Here is a 20226-nt window from a genome sequence, read left to right as displayed (position 1 = left end):
GCAGTGAAAGGCCACTGTGTCTGTGAAAGAATGAAAGCGGGGAACGTCGTCGTGAATGAGCCAACACTGATATATCGGCGAGATACGGCATGAAATTGTCGCTTGCCATAATTGGTATGCCTCACGTGTTTTAGGACCCTGTGTATATACGAAGTGGGGTAGGGTCCTGTGGCTACCACGGGGAAACATTCCATGTCATCATTACTTTCATATCCTTTATTGTTGTTGTTGGGCTAAGCCAGCGCCACCTAGTCGGCGTGACTTAGGTGGTGGTGGTGCTAGTGAAAGGACTCGCCGTCGTCAGCCTTCACGACTGACGCCCTGGGGGAATGTGCCTCCTGGGCCGACTTCTAAGGGAACTGCGCCGACATACGTCTGAAAGCGTCTGAGGAAAACCCAGGAAAAACCCCAGACAGCACAGCCGCCACCGCGATTCGAACCCGGGCACCTCCCAGTCTCGGACGTGACGTAGGTGCCACGCCCCAAATATGAGTCAGTCATTCGTTGTTGAGTCGAGTTGAGATGGTAAGAGAAAAAAAATGGAGAAAGAGGCACTCATTACGAGAGCCGGCTACTCCAGATCACGGCCGGCTACTCGTTGTCATGCAATCAGTGGCCGTAGTCAACACCACCTAGAGGCAAAGCCTGATCGCTTGAACGACGTGACGTAACAATTAAGTGTCCACCAATCACGGCCGTAGCTATGCATACGAGCCGACATCAGCCATACGGACAGCCACTGCTAGCCACAGGCTTTCTGGCTTCGAAATCGTTCGCGGCGATTTGCTGAAGAGGTTGGCATCGCGACTTAAAATGTCCACGTAGCGAAGGTGGGAGAGGAAGTATAAAGCAAGCCGGCATTATTTAGTATGCGGTAGTTAGCGGTGAAGCGTCATACGGTATGAACTGTATGCGTCTGGTATAGCATGTAGCTCGAACAATTTGCAAAACTTCGTTCGCAAAACATGCCGTAATTGTTCAGCAATGTTCGTTGTTCGTTGCCGTTCGAAGAAGTGTACATTATTGTTCTATGCATAAGCTCACGACGGACAAGCGCAGAGGTTAATCTTGGATACAACGGCAAACAAAGGGAAAACATGTTGCGATTAGACGCGCACGCTACAGCACAGAATGAAGATGCTGAAGGGAATATCTGGTGTCGAACTCCTGTAACACGAAGCGACGGCTGAGGCCAAATGATGCATAATAGTAGACCCCAGTAACCCCCCCCCCCCTCCCCCGGTAGCATCACTCGGGGTATACACACAATGGAGGACGTTTCGTTTAATGGTAGGTACTAGGGACAAGGCATACCATGGGGCAACTTGCCCGGGAGTTGTGCAAGGAGGGGGGCACGATTGTTTTGACTTGATGTGAAATTTGTATGTAGATTCTTTTTCGCGTATAATCTGGACACACTCGCCTACATGTTGGTTTGTCTTCCCGTCCTTGTTGTCCTGCATGACGTCGATTGGGCCTTTTACTTGGTTCATGTTTCGGGCGACTCACGTTTGGTTGCCTTTCTAGTTTGATGCCTATTTCTCCTCAAGCTGCGCGGATTTCTCCCCCTCCCCCCTCTCTCAGGGATTCTTGACAAGCTATACCAATAACCGCAGTGTTCCCCTATTGGGTCACATAATGCCACAGAATGACCCTGTGAGCTGTGTGTGGGAAATAACTCTGATGACTGGTAATGCTGTTTGTGCTGTGTGTCATAACCGTCTAAGGGCCCTGGAGTAGCTGGTGCTCTGAGTACCCACCTGTCCATTTTTGTCTTGTATATCTCATCTCACCTATTCCCTGTTGGGTTCCTGGATTTACCTGGATTACGATCAGTTACAGCATCCGTGCATAATAATAAAATTAATAATAATTGGGGGTTTACGTCGCGAGACAACTGAGATCATGAGCGACGCCACAGCGGTCGGTCTGTGGATTGCTTTTGCCCACCTGAGGGTTCTTTAACATGCGATGAAAACTCATCACACGGCACCCCGTATTTAACGTCCCTCGCGGAAGACGGCGTGTCTAAGCAACTTGTACCATCCGTGCATGCGTTACGGAAGTGTTACGGAGAGGAGGTTTATGAAAGTGGAAGGGGGAATAGGGTATCTCGGGCAATGATTGCAACATGTGCAGCAAAGCCTGCTGGTCCTTGTCGGCGATGCTGTCATCCCATGAAACATGCGTGCAGTGGCGCATGCGCGGTTGTCCTATACTGCACAGTCTCATCCAATGCCCGGGTTGCCCTCTCCGCTCGTGCCGGTAAACGTGGAGTTGCATTTGGATGTTCACTTATGAACAACATCTCATCAACGCCAATATACGTAAGGGTGTCCACACCAAGAACATGCTCTAGGTTCATCGGAAGTTGTCAGTGAGTTTGCTTCCTGTGGAAGAAAGGTGAGGGAGAAGGTACCCTGGACACCCGCAAAGCTCCTAACAGTGCAGCAGCAGCTTGCGTCTGCAGTAGTTCTGGCAATCGCCGCTTCGCTATATGAAATTTGGCGCTAGCTAGCACTATTTGTTACCACGTGATTTGCTGAAACCGCAGCGATGTATCGTGGGCTGTGTTGGCAACGACGAGGTACGAAAGAGCGTGCTTAATAACAGCCTCTGTAGCCCTGTGTAGCAGACGAACAACGGTGCAATGATGATACATGTCATTTCCTCTCCCCAGTAATGCTATGTGGCGCCGTAACTAGTGTATCCCATGACCCTGCTCTACCCAGGGGCGATTGCCATTTCTCCAGATCTCTAGTATAGAGTAGGTCGTGGTACGGGCACAGAGGGCACGTGTGACCTTCAATGTGTGGGACTTTGCTGGTTTTTTTTTAGCTCGTGATTAAACCGTTCTTTAAACAGTACTTTAAACTTCCAAACTTTAAACTCTCTGTGGTTTCAGACCAAGTGGACCGTTTTTATTTTGCTGCCGCCCTATGGTGCGTGTTTCTCCTCCGCCATTTAGCTTCAGCTCTCTCTCTCTCTCTTTTCCGCGTTGTAGTAGACGCATTGCAGCGATCACATGACAGGGCCCCGTCACAAATGTCAGAGCAAGTATAAGAAGGTCTGTGCAGCCGACGGCCGCATCACCGTGAAGGTTAAGCGACGGAAAGACATGCTCCAGAATTAAAAAAAGAAAGAAAGAAACCAGCTCGCGCGCAAAGCCGGGAGCGAGCGATGCACGTGCAGGTCCTGTCGACGTCATCTTGGACGCGTCGTAAAGTGACGAGGATCGTGTGTCGCTATTTGTGTTCCACGCTTTGCGTGCCCTCTCATCATTATTATGCCAAGATGACGAATATGATTGATTGACTGATTGAGCCCAAAATAGAGTCTTACATGGTTCCGTGTGGTTGTTGTGGTCCAAGGCTTCTAAGATCAGTGTGAAGGATCTCTGCAATAGAAAGGAAAATCCGTCAGCTGACAACCAAGAATGAGATACACTCGAGATTGAAATTCCGCGTTCTCCGAAGGGTTGATGCATTTCGTATATTATTATTATTATTATTTTCTATCTTACACACTGGTACACTACAAGCACATGTCTATAATCACTGGATAGAACGAAACGCAAGAATTAATCGCAATAAATAATGGCAGGATTGATGATGGTCGTTGGAATATGGATATTTGGAAACTGTTATATCTTCGTTATGACGAATAAAGGTAGATTGATCTCTGGCCTGCTGAAGAGGCACTACAAGAAACTTGTTCACTGAGTCAGAATAACGTTCAATCCGATTTGCATATGAAACTTGATATTCCTTTCGCCAAATACATATACCGATTAAATAGTCGTAAGAAAATGAAGACGTAGCCCGTCTTGCAATCTCAAAGCTTATAGAATTCCGGCATTTATTCGGAAGAGGACAGCATGCTTTGTAGAGGGAAGAACCATTAAAACGACGCGTTCTTTTCTTTTCTCTTTAGCTTCGCATAATAGCAATAATTGGATAATCTCTCACATACTGAACTCGAATACTGACAAATCGTCTGTTTGTATTTGTCCTCCAGCAAAGAACACTCTTTCGACATCCTACTGGACCCTCTGCTCGGCCCACTCGAATATCCGTTCACATATGTACACCAATGTTTTAGCCTTCGTCAGTTTCGAATTATCTTGCGACCACCGCATGGCTTTAAAAAAAGAAAAAAAGAAGAAAGAAAGAAAAGAAAATGAAACGAAAGCAACTATTTTCTCTCACAGTCTCTGCACTCTAAGAAAAAAGGATGTGAAAACGTGGTAACCTCTGTACCAGCCCCTGATAAAAGGTGTAAAAGGGTGGTAAAAGCAATTATCATATATATCTTAGTTGCAAAAGAAAGAAAAAAAAAAGAAAAGTCGTACGCGCCCCTCGCTCACCGAATCAGAAGCGGTAACCCTATCATTCGTAGGTAGCAAGTCGAACTTTGCTACCTTTTAGGCTCAACATATGCGACAACTATTACCTCCTAAAAGGTATAACTGCTCCATCCTTTTCTAAGAGAGAGATAAGATATCTAGCCGCGTGCTGTTTCATGTCTCTAATAGTCACCAGGAGAGTCAACCGTTGTTTTTTGAATTATAATTCCACTCTCAGCCATGCTCACCATTAGCAAGCCAGCCCTGTCTCGACTAACCTCTCATCAAACCCATAACCGCCAACAACAACTACTATTCGACGTTTTGAATAACTGACCTCAGCCATATTCGCTTCGAGCCGGAGAACCGTCATTTGCAGTAGAGAGCGATAAACAAACAGATATATCGCGTAGCAACGACAATAACAAAGCGTTTGTGAGGCAGCATATTTCAGCGCATTGAATACGAACACGAGATACAAATTGTTTGACAGGTGTCTAACTCGCTCCCGTTGTCTGCCGCCGCGCTGCCTCTCTGCGAGACAGTGCGGATCGCATATTTGATGAAACGGGGTCACGCAACAAACGGGTGTAATGGGCCCCGGCAATTGTAGTGCACCGGCCGTATTACGTACAGACCGACCGGCCCTCAAACGGCGGAATATCGCACGCGTGTGAAAGTGGAGCGGATAAATATCCGACAACGAGTTCTAGATTGTTTGCGGAAAGGAGGACTGTGTGACGCACCCCAGTCGGCAATCTGCGCTTTCTCTTCTTTGCGGATTAATGCATGCGCATTGAGTGGCAATTTATGGATTAGCGCCGGACGTGATTATCGTGTTGTGTGTTCCTGTGTGTGTAAATGTGTATATCAAATGTGCGTATATAGATGAATACTGGTATCAATAAAGATATTTGGTAACACGAAGCCAGAAATACGCCAAAAATACCGGAAATACGCGACAACTTCATGTATACAGTGTCGTCGTGTACCGGTGAATATGGGTGACAAGTTTCGAAGTACGCGTGTTTTCTGGTGTATTTTTATTTGTATTTTTTTTGTATCCGCCATCCGATATGTAAAATAAAGGATCAAACTCAGTGTAATAGTGAGGGAAGCAGCTGCAACGCAACGCGGTGTTTTCACGTGGGGAAAAACCTCTGTCAAATGCTTTTCAATTTTTGATTGAAAAAAGAAAAAGGAGATGTGAGCCTCGTATAGGTCAATCAATGCTCCACACACGAGAGACTTGCATGCAAGAGGCGGTATTCCGCTCGAAACATCCTTTACAACATTTTCCCTCTGATTATGAGTGCTGTGGTTAAGTTCCTTAGCACCTGCGGCACGGCCTAGTTGGTGGTAGCCAAGGTCGTGCTGAAGACTGGGAGGTGCTGGGTTCGAATCCTACCGCCAGCTGTGCTCTCTCAGGTTTTCCGAAGGCTTTCCAGACGAATGTCGGCCCAGGACGCACACTAACCCCCCTCTGTCCCCCACTCCTTCTTACTGTCCTCTCTCCATCTGTCCATACCTGTACGCAGATCATAGCCACAGTTGCTTCCGCGGTGCTAACACGTAATGAAAAAGAAAGAAAGAAAGTTCCTTAGCATCGTGGTCAGTTTTTCGAATCATCAGAATCTTTTTATCGAACACCCGTTGCGTCGAGAAAGGCGCTTCGTTCTGATCTTAGAGAAGCAGACGTTAGCGAAGAACATTTGGTGATGTAAGAGCGACAGATTTGATGGCTGCCATACATCTACACGACGCGGATCTGCACCATCCATCAGAGCAACATCTATCCCTACATCCGCAGTCGGAAATAAAACTCCGGGCTTAAATGGGCGTTTATGCATGCCTAGGGAAGTCGTCATGTGATACCCGTGGGGAAGACGGGGAACGGTTTTACCGACACTCCTTCCGCTAACGGAAGGTGCATGTGGTGGCGCTTGACCTTGAAATATGTTTTCTTTTTTTTTTTCCTGCTAAATTATCTCAATTAAATTTTCGATGCCACTCAAGCGCACGGGTTACTGTCACGTTCTATACGAGAGATGCGCTGCGACTGTTGTATATCAATGTATCGTTTTTTAAATTTTGCTGCATTGCTGGCCGTTTGTCCTAATAAAAGAAGCTCGCTGCGGGATATAGTAATTAATAAATATGACATAAATTTATTTAACTTTTATCGTGTGCACGTGAATAGGACATGATGGCCTTTTGGTACGCCAGCCGCCCACGAGTCACATATGAGTGGAATAACAGATGTGATGTGATGTGATGTGAATAAAGAAAAAATGGGTGGAATAACAGAGAAAGGAGTAACTAACAAAGATGCAATGTGGTCAAATGATGCCAACGACTATCTGTAAATTATTAGTACCGTATTTTATAGACTATAGAGTATAGGAAATACTTTCCTTGTTTTTCTTTAGTTTCTTTGTCGCTCAAGCCAGTGTCCTGCGTCTATTTAAATGACTACTCCTGGCCTTTGGTCTGTTTTAAGTACGAAAAAAAAAACTGAAAAATAAAAGAAAGTAAGTACTAGAGGTAAAAAGCAGTGGACCTGCGTTTCTCTTCGTGGCTATCCTTCATTTCGTGGTTCTTGCCTTGTTTTTTTTTTTCTCTCTATTTTTGGGGGGCTAGGGGTTGCCCATATCTCTCTATCGTAGGGCATCCCCCCTCCCCCCGTAGAGGCGAATATGTTCGTTCGTCATACGAGCGTCATTCGCGTATGTAACTGCGACCGTACTCGGAGGACGTCAAGCACAAATATAGGAGGACGGGAGCACGAGTGATTTTTCCGCTTCTCGAGATTAATATGAAGTGCTTATGCCGCCTACGTATGATTCCCTCTTTTTTTTTTAGGTATAATTAAAAAATCCGGGAAGAAGCTCCCGCTAGTTTCCGGTGTCACTTTGTACAGAACGAACAAAATAAAAATAAAAAATAGACGAGCCGGGGCTGTCTTTTTGTCGTCTGTCATATCGAAGGTCTTTCCTGACGAGAGGGCCCCGTGTTTTTGTCTCGCTGGAGCGGTTTCACATCTGGGCACCTGACGACGGGCCTCTTGCTTCTTAATTTTTTTGAAACCGCTAGATAAAAATCGCGGTCATGTTTGAAGCGCTGCGCGAGAGATGCAGGACGGAACGCCGAAATGTGTTCGTATTTCTGTCTCGATCACGGCGGCGGGTCCCATATCGTGATCGTTTCTGTGTATCCTCACCCGTGTGCGTTATATTCGCCGAACAATTGTTACAAAAGCAGCATGACAGCCGAACACAACAACCATGAGTGTTTTACTTGACGGACGCGCTAATTTTTGCTTTTCCTTTGTTGCTATAGTAACAAAGACGGTTAAGAGCATCAACCGTTTACTATATACATAAAAACAAGACTTTCGTGCAGTAGGCTGCACTTCTTCAGGTTTGATTCTGCATCGCCGGAAACTTGTACATTGTTTTTTCTTCACGTTCTACGTTGCTATAGTAAATTAGATTGAGGCTCTCGGGCTCCAAAAGCACAGGTGACGGAGCTCATAAAACCGAACTTACGCTTTCCTAGCCAGCCATAATTTCGAGGTGATTTGTGTGGATAGATTTGTGTAGTTTCCCTTTCTTTTCTGAATAACGCGTCCTGGAGTAGCCAGTCCCGAGTGGCTCGACACTAACATGTCAATTTTTTCTTTTACAAATCAATCAATCAATCATAATCTCGAGGGACATCGTTCTCGCCCCTGATTTGTTGCAAACGGGGGGCGTACACCTTTTTGTGACACTTACGCGGCTACTTTAATTGTCACAAGAAAGCGTACGGTATCGTTGTTTGCGCTTGTTGGTTTTGAGCGTGTTGGTTCAGTGTTATATAATTTTGTTTTCGCAATGTACTGCATTCGTGGCTGTAGAATTTTCAATAAAGCCAACATTAAGCGCCCGATTTTGACTCTCAAGCCACACAAATATTGAATTCGTAAGTTAAAAGGGGAACAAAAAAGAGTGATGCGGCAAGTATAGCCAATACGTGATTTTGGTTCGACGTAAGAAAAAAAAATCGGCTGCTAATTTTTTTTTTTCCTCTCTCCTCGAGGCCTTTTGAAACCTGTCGCTGGAAAGAGCATGTAAGAGCAGACCACGTCAGTAACAACGTGGGCCACCTCGCCATCCTACCGTCTGCATTCCTGGGCGTCCACCAGGGGGTCTGGCATTCCACCGGTAGCTTATTTTCGAGCACTAATTGGATCCGCTTTTGCTCTCTTCGACCGCTGGCCAACGGCTCCTCTCTCTCGCCGCCAGAGGTCGCCGCGCGCGTCAATTGCCCGGCGTCCGCTATTTTTCAACGGCTACCGTACCAGGACTCTCGTGTGTAACCTGTTGCAGTCATCAACAACCCCTCAATCGATCGCGACACCCTTCTCTTTACCTAATCGGTAGCTTATTTTAACCCGCTTCAAAGTCGTCAAAAATGAGCTGTCGTTGTGCGCTGTCTAGAGTGCGATGGTCAGCTTACCATATGGTGAATAGAAGTTGATCAAAAGTGCGTAGGGCATACTTCGCGTGAAACACAGCCACGACACTGAAGAACTAACACGTCACAGTTGCTGGCAACATTTCCCAGAGTCTTTTGAGATATGCACAAAAGACAGACAAAAACGAACGAGACCAGACTGAAACTAGCAGTGAAGCCTTATTCCAGTACACGATGGAGGGATAAAAGGTGATGATGATGACGCGGATGATGATGATGATGATGATTGGAGCTTTTATGGCGCACAAGCAACTGAAGCCATGGTGCGCCAGGGATAAAAGGAGTGATACACATTTTTGCGTATTGTAATGCTAAAACAAATACGTTTTTTTAAAACTCGTACTATGATACGTAATACTAATACCAAAAAGTACAGTGAACCCTCGTTATTCTGACCATGGTGGTTCCCGAATATTTTGGTCATAATGCGGAATTGTCATATTAACGGGTGGATTTGCAGAGGTTTTACTGCATTGTTCCCCAGGAGTATGGTCGTAAAGCGCGTATGTCAGATTATCGGGGGTCATATTAACGAGGGTTCACTGTATTACAGTAATACTACATGCCCACCCCTGGGCGATGCCCCCTCACTTTCTTTCCTGTGTAAACCCCTAGAGGAGGGTCTTTGTTATTTCATCTTATGCACGTGTCCCCAGATCGTTGAACACGGGAGTCGTACCCCTTTTGTGACACTTATGCAGTTAACTGTCACTAGGCGTATGGCCCGCACTTTCCACAAGTCAGTTGTGATAACGGTATCGTTCCGGTGCAGTGGTTGACTTTCAGCGTCCTATGTTGTGAAGTCTGCCTCGTCTCGTGTGAACGTGTTGTTGAAAAGTTGAGAGTTGAAAGTGATCACGGGAGCATTTTCCCAAGGAAAATATAGAAAAGTCAGCGTAACTTCGCGTGATATGTTGGTGATTTGATTTGTTGGAAGAAAGAGAAAGAGTGCCAAGCACCTGGTGGGAAGGATGGGAATTGGGGATGTTGGATTTTTTTCGGAAGGGACTTTCCGTTTTATTTGCGCTATATTTTGAAACGCAGTGCTTAAAGGGGTTGGTACACTTTGATAGATGTGGTGAATTACATCATGCGCACATTGCATTACACACTAGAGTAATGAGGAAAAAATATTTGTCTTTCAACTTGGCGAGATGTAAACCCTTGAACACACATACACGTTAAGCTCTGACACCAGCGCTCCGGCCGTTCTCATTGGTTGTCGTACGCACGTGACCCCTCTCGCGCTTCCTCATAGGCAGAGGCACCTGCCGTGACGTCAGAGCCGCATATGAATTTCGGAATTCGTGGTGCCGGTTTTTTCAGCTTCTATTACCCCCTTCGCTGTAGAACTTGGATTGCAGGTTCACATTGATGCAAATAATTGCATTTTACATTTATCCGGAATTACCGAAGACGAAGTGTCAGAATCCCCTGCCTCATCAGAACCTATCTTTGTCTGCTTACAGGAAGAAAAGGAAAGTAAAGTGCTCTCTCGCACGATAATGCGACATAGCTCCCAAGTAGCGACAGCACCTATATGCCGGCTCACGAATTACATCATAGTAATGGCGGCCTCCGCATGAATATTGGCCGACGTAAAAAAGACAGCATGCACTGCCTCCGCGTAGCTGCTACATCCATCATCCCCGCGCCTCTTTATTTCCTTCTTCTTAACTTATAAGCGCAAGTGGGTAGAATGTAAGCGAGCAAACCAAATTCAGGGCGTGCACACTGTTCCCAAATCGATTTGTTTGAAATGGATGCGTCGCTTCGAAAGCGGTTCACATCGGCAGTTGCTACCCGTCACACTGTGCCTCATTATACCTCGTAAGCGGTGTACGGTGTCTATACGTCACCTAGACACAGAATGCCTGCTTAATAATACCGCCTCTCACTCCTTCGCACGTAGACATGTAAAGTCAGGATGTCAGCCAATCGTCGCAGATGATGTCGAAGACAGGCAACACCCCCTGGGTAGAAAAAGCCGGCTGACTCGTCGATGTGACGTAACAACTAAGAGTCAGCCAATCAGGATCGTGTTTTCAACGGCCGTACAGCCAATCACGGACGTGCTTTCTGCGGTTGTAGCCATGGAGACGAGCCACCGTCAGCCGCATGGGCAGCCACTGTCGTCTGCAAATTGTGAACGTCTCCGCGTACTGAATGGGAAAACAAAATAAAGCGCAAAACGGTCCCATATTTCTTCCGAAGGCAAGGTTCAAATTTGCGAAGTCAGTGCAATCATTTGCGAGCTCTTGAACTCGCAGAACGGCGAATCGCGATAGCAGACGAATTCTGACTTTATGTGTCCACTTAGCGAAGGAGGGAGAGGAAGCATTAAGCGGGCCTTCTGTATCTAGGTGGCGTTGACGCAGGTCTCCTGTGGTTACTATATAGTGGCTGCCCATGCGGCTTACTGCGGCTCGTTCCCATAGTTACGTCCGCCAAAAGCACTGCCGTGATTGGCGGACTCTTAATTGTTTCGTCACGTCGTTTAAGCGCTCAGGCTTTGTTTCTACAGGTGGCGTCGACTGGGGGCCTTTTTTAATCACGTGTTAGCGCCGCGAAGCAACTGTGGGGTGTACAGACGTGAGCAGATGGAGAGAGGACAGCAGGAAGGAGTGGTAGACGGGGGGGGGGTTAGAATGCGTCTTGGGCCGACTTCAGGGGGAGCTGCGCCTGTATCCGTCTTGACAGTGGTCTGACAACAGATGTTATTTCAATGCAGCGGAGCCGGCACTGTTATGCTGTGTGTAGTCTGCAAAGTACTCGATGCATCGCGATTAATTCTATCGGACTTAATTTTTTTCCTGTTCCCGATGAAACTGTGACTCATAGCTCGGCGGAGATTCCCATTGGTGAGTACGCGTGGTGACCGGCCAATCACCTTCACATTACGGGTGAGAAAGGAATGAAAGATTATCAAGTTTTTGGAATGTCCGGTGCACTTCCGATAGAGCAAAGTTGTCGTGACCGTCGTTTTAAGAAGGAGAGGATAAAAATAGGGGGAAATAATTACGATTCAAACGGTGGACTGAGCCTGCCGTTAATGTATAGTGCCTGGGAATAAAGAACAAAAAGAAAAGAAGAAGGAGGTAATCAACGAAAAGAGCAGTTTTAGGGTGCGGCTCTATTATATAAGCTTACGTGGAACACCGTAGTTTGCTACTGAAAAGAAAAAGAAGCAGCACTGTAGGCTGTTGGAGAAGAAGCTCATGTACAAGGACGGTACAAGTAAATAATTGTTGCTTTGATGGCTGCGAGCGAATGCTGTACCTCAGCGGCAAAACGATGGGCTTTCGATGCCTCTGTTTCCACCGTTTCATTTCTGCTCTTTTTTTTTTTTTTTCTGCACGTTACCTATTTATATGTGTACGGAGCTCGGGGAAGGTCAAAGTGCATGCGGGTCTTTCTCATTTTTCACCGAGTGGGCGGGTGGCGCTTTCCGAAACTTGACGACGGGGTCCATGCAAAGTGATGTCGAAGGAGCTCACTCTGGAAAACAATCTCTCTCCAAGCCAACCGGCATTCCGAGTGAAATCGTTCCATCTCCCGCTTCGTTGAGAATGAGATGCGAACACCTTTTTGTGACACTTTAGCATAACGTTTATTGTAACAAAAGGGCCGTATACGCCCATCTCGCTCCCAAAGATCGATAGCGCTTTCGTTCCGCGTCTCACGAAAAATTCGAAGTTTAATGTTTCTTGGGTAATTTCATTTTCTAAAATAAGTGTGCATTATGGAATTAACGTCACTACAGAAACATAATTTCACCGCGTGTAGTGTCACGCAAACGGTAAAACTTAATAAAAACGCAAAGTGGTACAAAATTTACCTTCCCCCCTAGACTTGTGTCATGCTCAATTTGTTCAATTGCAACGCAATGTTTTACCGCATGGTCATTATTCTTGCAAATTGTTTATCAGTTATGGTTGCAAATTGTGAGAATGGTTGTTGACTGATCGGATGACCCGCGACTCCTCCCCAGGATCGTAGAGGTGGCGGTGGAGGTGGGGGTGGGGGGGAAAGTAGACGTGACAAGTATTAATATAAGAATTTATGTTCTAAGTTTATATTATAGTTAAGTTTATATTTATATAGGGTTTTATATCAGTATCGATAAAAGGATTTAAACGTTTCTCCACTTTCGCAATTTTTTTTATTCCGTGTTAGCGCCGCGAAGCAACAGTGGCTATGAGCGGCGCATAGACGTGTACAGATGGAGAGAGGACAGCAGGAAGGAGTGGGGGACAGGGGGTTAGTAAGCGTCCTGGGCCGACTTCAGGGGGAACTGTGCTGACATTCGTCTGGAAAGCATTCGGAAAACCCGGGGAAAACCTCAGACAGCACTGCCGGTGGTAGGATTCGAACCCACTACCCCCCAGTCAACACGACACCAACGAGCGAGACGCCTTAACCCACTCGCATGACAACATTTCCGAAGACGAAGGACAGTGTTCACCTTTCAGGAAATGCGTCTCACAACTCTCTCCTACAAACACTCAGAAAAAACGCATTCGACATAATGAGATTTTTTTTTTATTAGGCACGAAGCGATCACCTTCCCCCTTGAAGGACTCCCCCATCTTTTTAGTTATATATGTTAACAGATTTGGCTCCCCTCTGTGGTATTATACGCTCCCCGCCACTCAACCGCAGATTAAATTACGAGGAGTGGCACTTGACGCCTCCATTGTGCATGATCCTCAGAATGAGGTTAGCGTTGGCTGTCGTGTCATCTGTGTTGACCATTGCGTGGTCCATAGCGCGCGCAAGTGCGTATAGCCAGATGGTGAAACTCAAAATTTAAACGAGGCGATCGGACCAAGTGTTCCGCGTCATTATCTTTCGTTTCACTGGCGTATGTAATGTAGTGGTTCCTCAGAATTTTATGGTTCATGCAGCCCACAAGGACTCCATATTCGAGTTGTCTCATGGTTCTATGTTCGGTTATCACCTGTGATTTGAGGAGAAAGAGAGCGATTGAGCGAGAGAGAGAGAGAGAGAGAGTGGGCATACGCCCTTTCATGACAATTACCTAATAACACAAAGTAAGGTAAATTACCTAATAATAGAAGTCGCAAAGGCGGTGGTGGTGATGGTAAAAGAGCTCGCCGTTGTCTGCCTCACAGAGGTGGGCAACGTCACGACTGACGCCCTGGGGGATGTGCGTCCCGGGCCGACTTCTAAGGGGACTGTGCCGACATATGTCTGAGAGCGTCTGAGAAAAAACCCCAGACAGCACAGCCGGCACCGGGATTCGAACGCGGGTACCTCCCAGTCTCGACGTCACGTGGAACATGTCGCAAAAAAGCGAAAGCCACCTACATATAACAAATCAGGAGGTGCGTGTGTAAGTGGATGATAGTTTAAGTGGATCATTTAATTGATCGTATATGGCTCTGCTCCACTTTTGAAATGTAGCTTTTGCTGGTGTCTTTGCGGTTATTTTTTGCCCTTCCTGCAGTTGTACAATAGCACAGTGGACAGTGCAGCTTTCGTCCGCGAATTTTTCGTTCCCGACGTACACTACCATATCACCATACGTCCTCACTACGGCATATGGGACGAGACTTAACTAGAGCCGGAAAGTTACGCGAGAGATTTCGTGTCAAAGGGAACAACCTGATGAGCCCATACTCAGGATACCGCAAATTTATTATTTCCCTCTTGTCGGGAAATAACAGTTTCTGGACTACTGTATACTGTAAGCCCCTTCAATTCCGCCGCCAATAAATTCCGGGAATTCTAAGCGCGGAAATTCGTGGCTTGAATTGCTTACTTGGAGGTAGGCACGAAATTGTTTGTACGGTATACTGCATTTGACAAATGGGACATTGCTTGTGCCTGTGCTACGAAGCAGTTCAAATGCTGACCAGCAACCTGTGCAGCCAGGTCCGAAAATAAACTTTGCTATTCTAGCATAGTTTTGGAAGTGTCATTTAGGGCAACGAACATTGGGGGTTTAACGGCACATTCTGGCGGCCTAAAGTGCTACAAAATACGACTGCCATCTACGGAGCAGTAGAGCTCCTTTGACGCCTGCATGGTTCATCATCAAACATGTCCAGGAGTTCCTTGTCTGTCACTCGATGTGTATTTATTTTCACCGGCACACATCAATCTACGCTTATCTTGAAATGTTATCGCTACTGCATTCCTCTCCGTTTGATGGTGTGGAGCAGAAACAGATTGCCGACCACTTGACTACACCGCAACAGAAAAGAATGAAGTAGATTGCGTTGAATTGCTGTACACGTTGAAAAAGAAAATAGAACGAGAGCAAACAGCGTTGGCAGGGCCATTCCATCACCGTCTGCACGTGTGTCCCCAGCGAGTGCGGACTGTTGACCATGACGCGGATGAAGAGCTACCTTACGGCGCAGTTGAAGAGGGACTGTGCTGGGCGGTTTGTTGGCGTCGTCTGTTAGCTATACATGGTTACAGCGGCGAGTGTTTGCTCGCTTGATGTCGCAGTTGGGTGTCTGTCGACAGGTGGCGCTATTTTTGTAGGGCTATGATCTGATTGTGTGTCCTTCATTTTAGGTTCGGATATAGCAAGTTGGAAGGGTGTGGTGCTTTGGCTCATGAAGCATGCAAATATAACAGGTGTACTGGTCGGAGAGACGAAAAGTTTAACCATGTTCCTCACATCCTCACATCGAGTTTTGTCAAGATCCGTGTGAAAGTTTGTCCGCCTATTTGGCCGTTACTGCAGTGACCCTGAAACCGGTTTGGATATTTATTTGAACGATTTAGTATTTAGAAAATACGTTTTTGCGAGGTTTAATTGTTGTAGCTCAATCAGTTCTTGTGTCTCGACCACGGTGGTCTCGATACTTCGTTAGCTGCTTTACTTGGCTACCATTCTCAACAACTCCAAAAAATTATAACACTAACCCAGAAACGAAAAGCTGAGCATTAAGATTAGTGATATCAGTGGCCTAGCTATTGGGGGGGGGGGGAGGTTTCGGGGGTTGAAACCCTCCCAGAAATCGTACATTTGGTAGTGCATTTGGGAGACGGAAACGAGGGTGAAATCCTCCTCCCTTATGTAAAATCCCCATAGAGCACCTCCCGAAATATTTTTCTGGCTCCGCCACATACTGATATCGTGTTCAGGTAAAATGATTTTTTCCGTCTGTGGATCTTATAAAGCACGCATAATTAGAATGTTACGAAGTCTTTCACGCGGCTGTTTTACTCGGGAGCGCCCCCTTACGACATCGCACCGCTTCAGTTCTGACGATTTTCCACGGCGTGAAGCTGCTGTCAAAAGTTTTACAAACCATTCCGTACATCTTTGGTTGGTCATAGATGCATGTTTAAGATATTAAAAAAATATTGCATAACGATTCAATCAAAAAGAAACGGAACGGGGGAAATCAACAAATAGAAAAACCGCACGCCGCTGAAGACATCTTTTCTGAATTACGAACAATCACTTATATAGTTTTCCATATCCTTCTCCGGGCGTGCTATAAGGCTGTCGCCAGCAGATAGTATATATTGGCACGCAATTATGCGTATGCTGGCTCCGTTCGTCATGGTCTTCCTTGCATATATTGCGGACTCACCTTACGTATAGATCTACTTCTTATTATTATTGCATATTTGCAGATTAGAAAAACGTGGTGAGTGTGGACGTCAAAAGGGCTGGGCTCGTCCTTGGAGTTGCTTTGAACCTTGATGTTCACGTTCGACCTCAATTGGCGATAGGAAGGCCAATATCCGCACAACCGTCCTAGGGTCATCTAAAAACCAGACAGCGGATATTGTTATGCAGGTTCGTGAAACGCGCAAGCGGAAGTATCGTATATACCTCTGTAAATGTGTTGCGGCTTTGTTGTGACGCTTCAAGAGATGATGTCATGTGATCAAGAAGAAAATGGGGATGTGAGTTTCGACGCTTCAAGATATAAGCTACGATGACATTCATTTAGGCCCAACATGCATGCCTATGGCTTGCCTTGTCGTTTGTTTGCAGCTACGGGCACTGCTGAGCATCAAACTTTACTCCGTTATTGCAGAAGCAGAGGATTCAGATTTCCGAGGTATTAAAACGCAGCTCCGACTGTAGTCCCGCTGAAACGGTGTAGTCAGTGATTTATCCAGACAATCTGCCTGCACCCCACAACACCCTCAAAATTATGGGTGACACCCCCTCCCTTCCTTTCCTGTGCACCTCCTACATGGGGCCCTTGTTATTTCATCTTTAGATACACGTTCCCTGATTTGCTGAAAACGGGAGGCGCACACGTTTTCGTGACAGAGACCAGTTATGTTAACTGTCACAAAAAGGCGCACTCCTCCCCGGTTTTCACAAATTAGAAGCGATATTTCACTTGATCACCTGTGCTTTTACGGGCTTTTAACGTGTTATGTATAGTGATGTCTCGGTACGGGATGTTCATGTGTGGTGCATCTGGAAGGGTACGTCAGTCCTTATCGAATATGATGGTCTGGCACTCTTTAAAAACAGCTGTACAAAGATGCGCGCGAAGCTCTTTTCTCCGACGAACTGTGAACACAATCCGAACTATAACAACACATGCAACCCGTATCGTGACTTATCCTTTACGTCTACTACTTTGTGTCACACTCAAAGGGGTAATTAGCTTGTACTACATACGAGCGCAAGGGGGGCATGTAGTCCACCAGCTCTTTTATAATAAGTAGCCCACATCGAACGAGGTCCGCGTTTGGGAAACACACGCGACGACCTCTCGCCCTGCAAAGGCGACCTCGAACTTGACCTCGAGCTCCAAGTCGTGGCTAGTTTGTCCCGCATTCGGCCCTGTTCGGGTCCCTCGACGTGTTTCCTTTTGCTCTTCACCTACCCCGTTTACAACGCTGAGAAAATCACCATCCTTCGCTATACGTACTGGAGGAATAGGGTCGACGGTGATGTACGAGTGGACGATTTCTTTCCCCGACTCGTATAAACGCTTAGGTTGTTTCGAAGAACTTAGCGAGGCAGGCGGTATGAGCGTGACTCGCATTAGAATACATGCAGGATTTCTATTGACTTTTATCTTTGTTTGTGAAAAAAGAATTGGTTCTTTGTTTCTGTGCTTTTGAACGAAATCTGCATCGAAAGCGGACTCCCCAGTCCACCCCAATCATCCTATCTGTATCGGACCCCTTGAGCGGGCTGTCCCCCGGACAGTCTGAAAACCAGATACGTAGACCACCAGATACGTAGACCACAATCGTATGCGCTAACCGCTTATTCAGGACAAACCGTGTGTTTGAGCGCATTAGGCCCACTTTACACTTTTTATTTTTCCGCTAACTAACACCAGTTTATGTACTTTATACATATTGTAGTTCCAACTGCTCATGAACTGTAGATTTCTGTTCGACAGATGTATAGATCCCAATCAATTGATTTTCAACTGATCGATCGAATGAGCTTTTAATTCTGCAGCGCTCCCCATTACCACACAAGCTATTATTAGTTACCTCCTTCTAATATTCCTATACCTCTCTGTACCCTTTGCACCGCAGCTCATGCAGTCACAAAAGGCCCGAACTGTCACAACAGCAGACCTCCTCCCGGACAAAATTAGTAGAATATATGTTATATGAAGCTGCCAAAGCACAGTCTCAGGAGACCCTCCCTCACATATGGAAGAAACTGCGAACTTGGCGACATCATAGCAAAGCTACAATAGCGCCCCTAACGAATCGCGGTGGATCCATCCAGAGGACGACAGCCTCTCTATGCCATTTATCAACCCAAAATTTCCGACCGTATAGCTGTGGTTTGAACAAGTTGGTCTCGCTGGGGAATGCGGGACCGCGCACGTGTGCAAGTGGGGAGAGGCCTTTGTTATGGGGGGACGAATTTGAATGGGCACATTCTGTCGCATGAGGCAACCAATATCAAATGTGTCGTTGTGCGCGTGAAATGTTATACATCCGTTGTGGCTTTGTGCGCATTGTGTGGAGAAGTGTGTGCGTGGATTTAATGGTTGGTTAACTTGAAGCGTATTATATGGACTTCAATTCATCGATCATACGAGGTTAAAAAGTGCGATGTCTATTTGCATTGAAGTAACTCTTGGAGTCCTACACTCTTAAAAATGAACTTCACCGCATAGCACGCTCCTAGCCAACCATCATCTCAAATGATATCGTTATCTGCCCTGATTTGTCGAAAACGGGAGGCGTACGCCTTTTTTGTGACACTTATGCTGTTCATAATTGTCACAAAAAGGCGTACGCCTCCCGTTTTCAACAAATCAGGGCAGATAACGATATCATTTGAGATGATGGTTGGCTAGGAGCGTGCTATGCGGTGAAGTTCGTTTTTAAGAGTGTAGCGAGCACAAACTAGCGAGAATAAAAGGACGAGTCATGTTGCGGTTGGTTCGATTGGTGGCACGGTATGTATACCTTTTGAATGCACTACACTCTAAAAACAGAGCTTCACCGCATACACTGTTAAAACAGAACTTCGCCACATAGCACGCTCCTAGCCAACCATGATTCCGAATGATATCATTCTGTGCATTGATTTGTTGAAAATGGGAGGAGGCGCCTATCTGGGACAGATTATCTTGTCCCAGATAGGCGCCTCCCCCGTGTTTTGAACAAATCATGACACAGAATGATATTATTCGGTATGATGGTTAGCTAGGAGCGTGCTATGTGGTGAAGTTCTGTTTTAACAGTGTAGCACGCTCCTAGCCAAACCATCATCCCGAATGACATCGTTCTCGCCCCTGATTTGTTGAAAACGGCAGCCGTACGCCTTTTATGTGGCATTATGCAGTTCATAATTGCCACAAAGATGGCGTACGCCCCCGTTTTCATCAAATCGAGGGAGAGAACGTTGTCATTCGGGATGATGGTTGGCTAGGAGCGTGCTATGCGGTGAAGTTCTGTTTGTAGAGTGCTGATGGGCAACCATTGCTCAGACTGACTGCGTTATCACTTTTTTTGCGACAGTTCACGGAACAGTCGAACCTCGATATAACTAAACTCACTGGAACCACCATTTCTTTCCTTGTATCTAACATTTCGTTATTTCGAGTCAAAGGTCGAGAATCGCGAAGGCGCGCTCTGTACATAAGCGTCGATAACTCCCGCTGCGACTCGGAAAAGTGTTCCGTGAAAAACGACAAGTACAAATACACTTCGCGTACTTTACTACTTTACATGCAGGGTACAGTTTTTCAAAAATACCTAACACAGTTCTACAGATGCTTCCAAAAAAATCGTGTTTGTCCCCCCTTTTTCTGTTTTCATTCTTCGACTCGTTCCAGCAGCAGCCCAGAAGACTGTCAGCAGAAGAGTGGCGAACAAGCGGCATCATCAACGTCATCATCACCAAGTTCACTGGGTGACTGACT

At 46.2% G+C, this 20226-nt stretch overlaps 1 protein-coding gene across 2 annotated transcripts in view; it reads right to left on the bottom strand.

The window, feature by feature from the left end:
- LOC135396695 (protein jagged-1b-like) overlaps window positions 1–20226 on the bottom strand; it is a 71564-nt gene that overhangs the window by 26165 nt on the left and 25173 nt on the right. For both annotated transcript variants that reach the window (XM_064627819.1, XM_064627820.1), the window contains exon 2: window positions 3343–3397. In XM_064627819.1, the coding sequence (XP_064483889.1) occupies window positions 3343–3397 (55 nt within the window). The remainder of the gene's footprint in view (window positions 1–3342; window positions 3398–20226) is intronic.

Source organism: Ornithodoros turicata, chromosome 6 (assembly GCF_037126465.1).
Source record: "Ornithodoros turicata isolate Travis chromosome 6, ASM3712646v1, whole genome shotgun sequence".
NCBI lineage: Eukaryota > Metazoa > Arthropoda > Arachnida > Ixodida > Argasidae > Ornithodoros > Ornithodoros turicata.
This window is presented reverse-complemented; position numbering and strand designations above follow the sequence as displayed.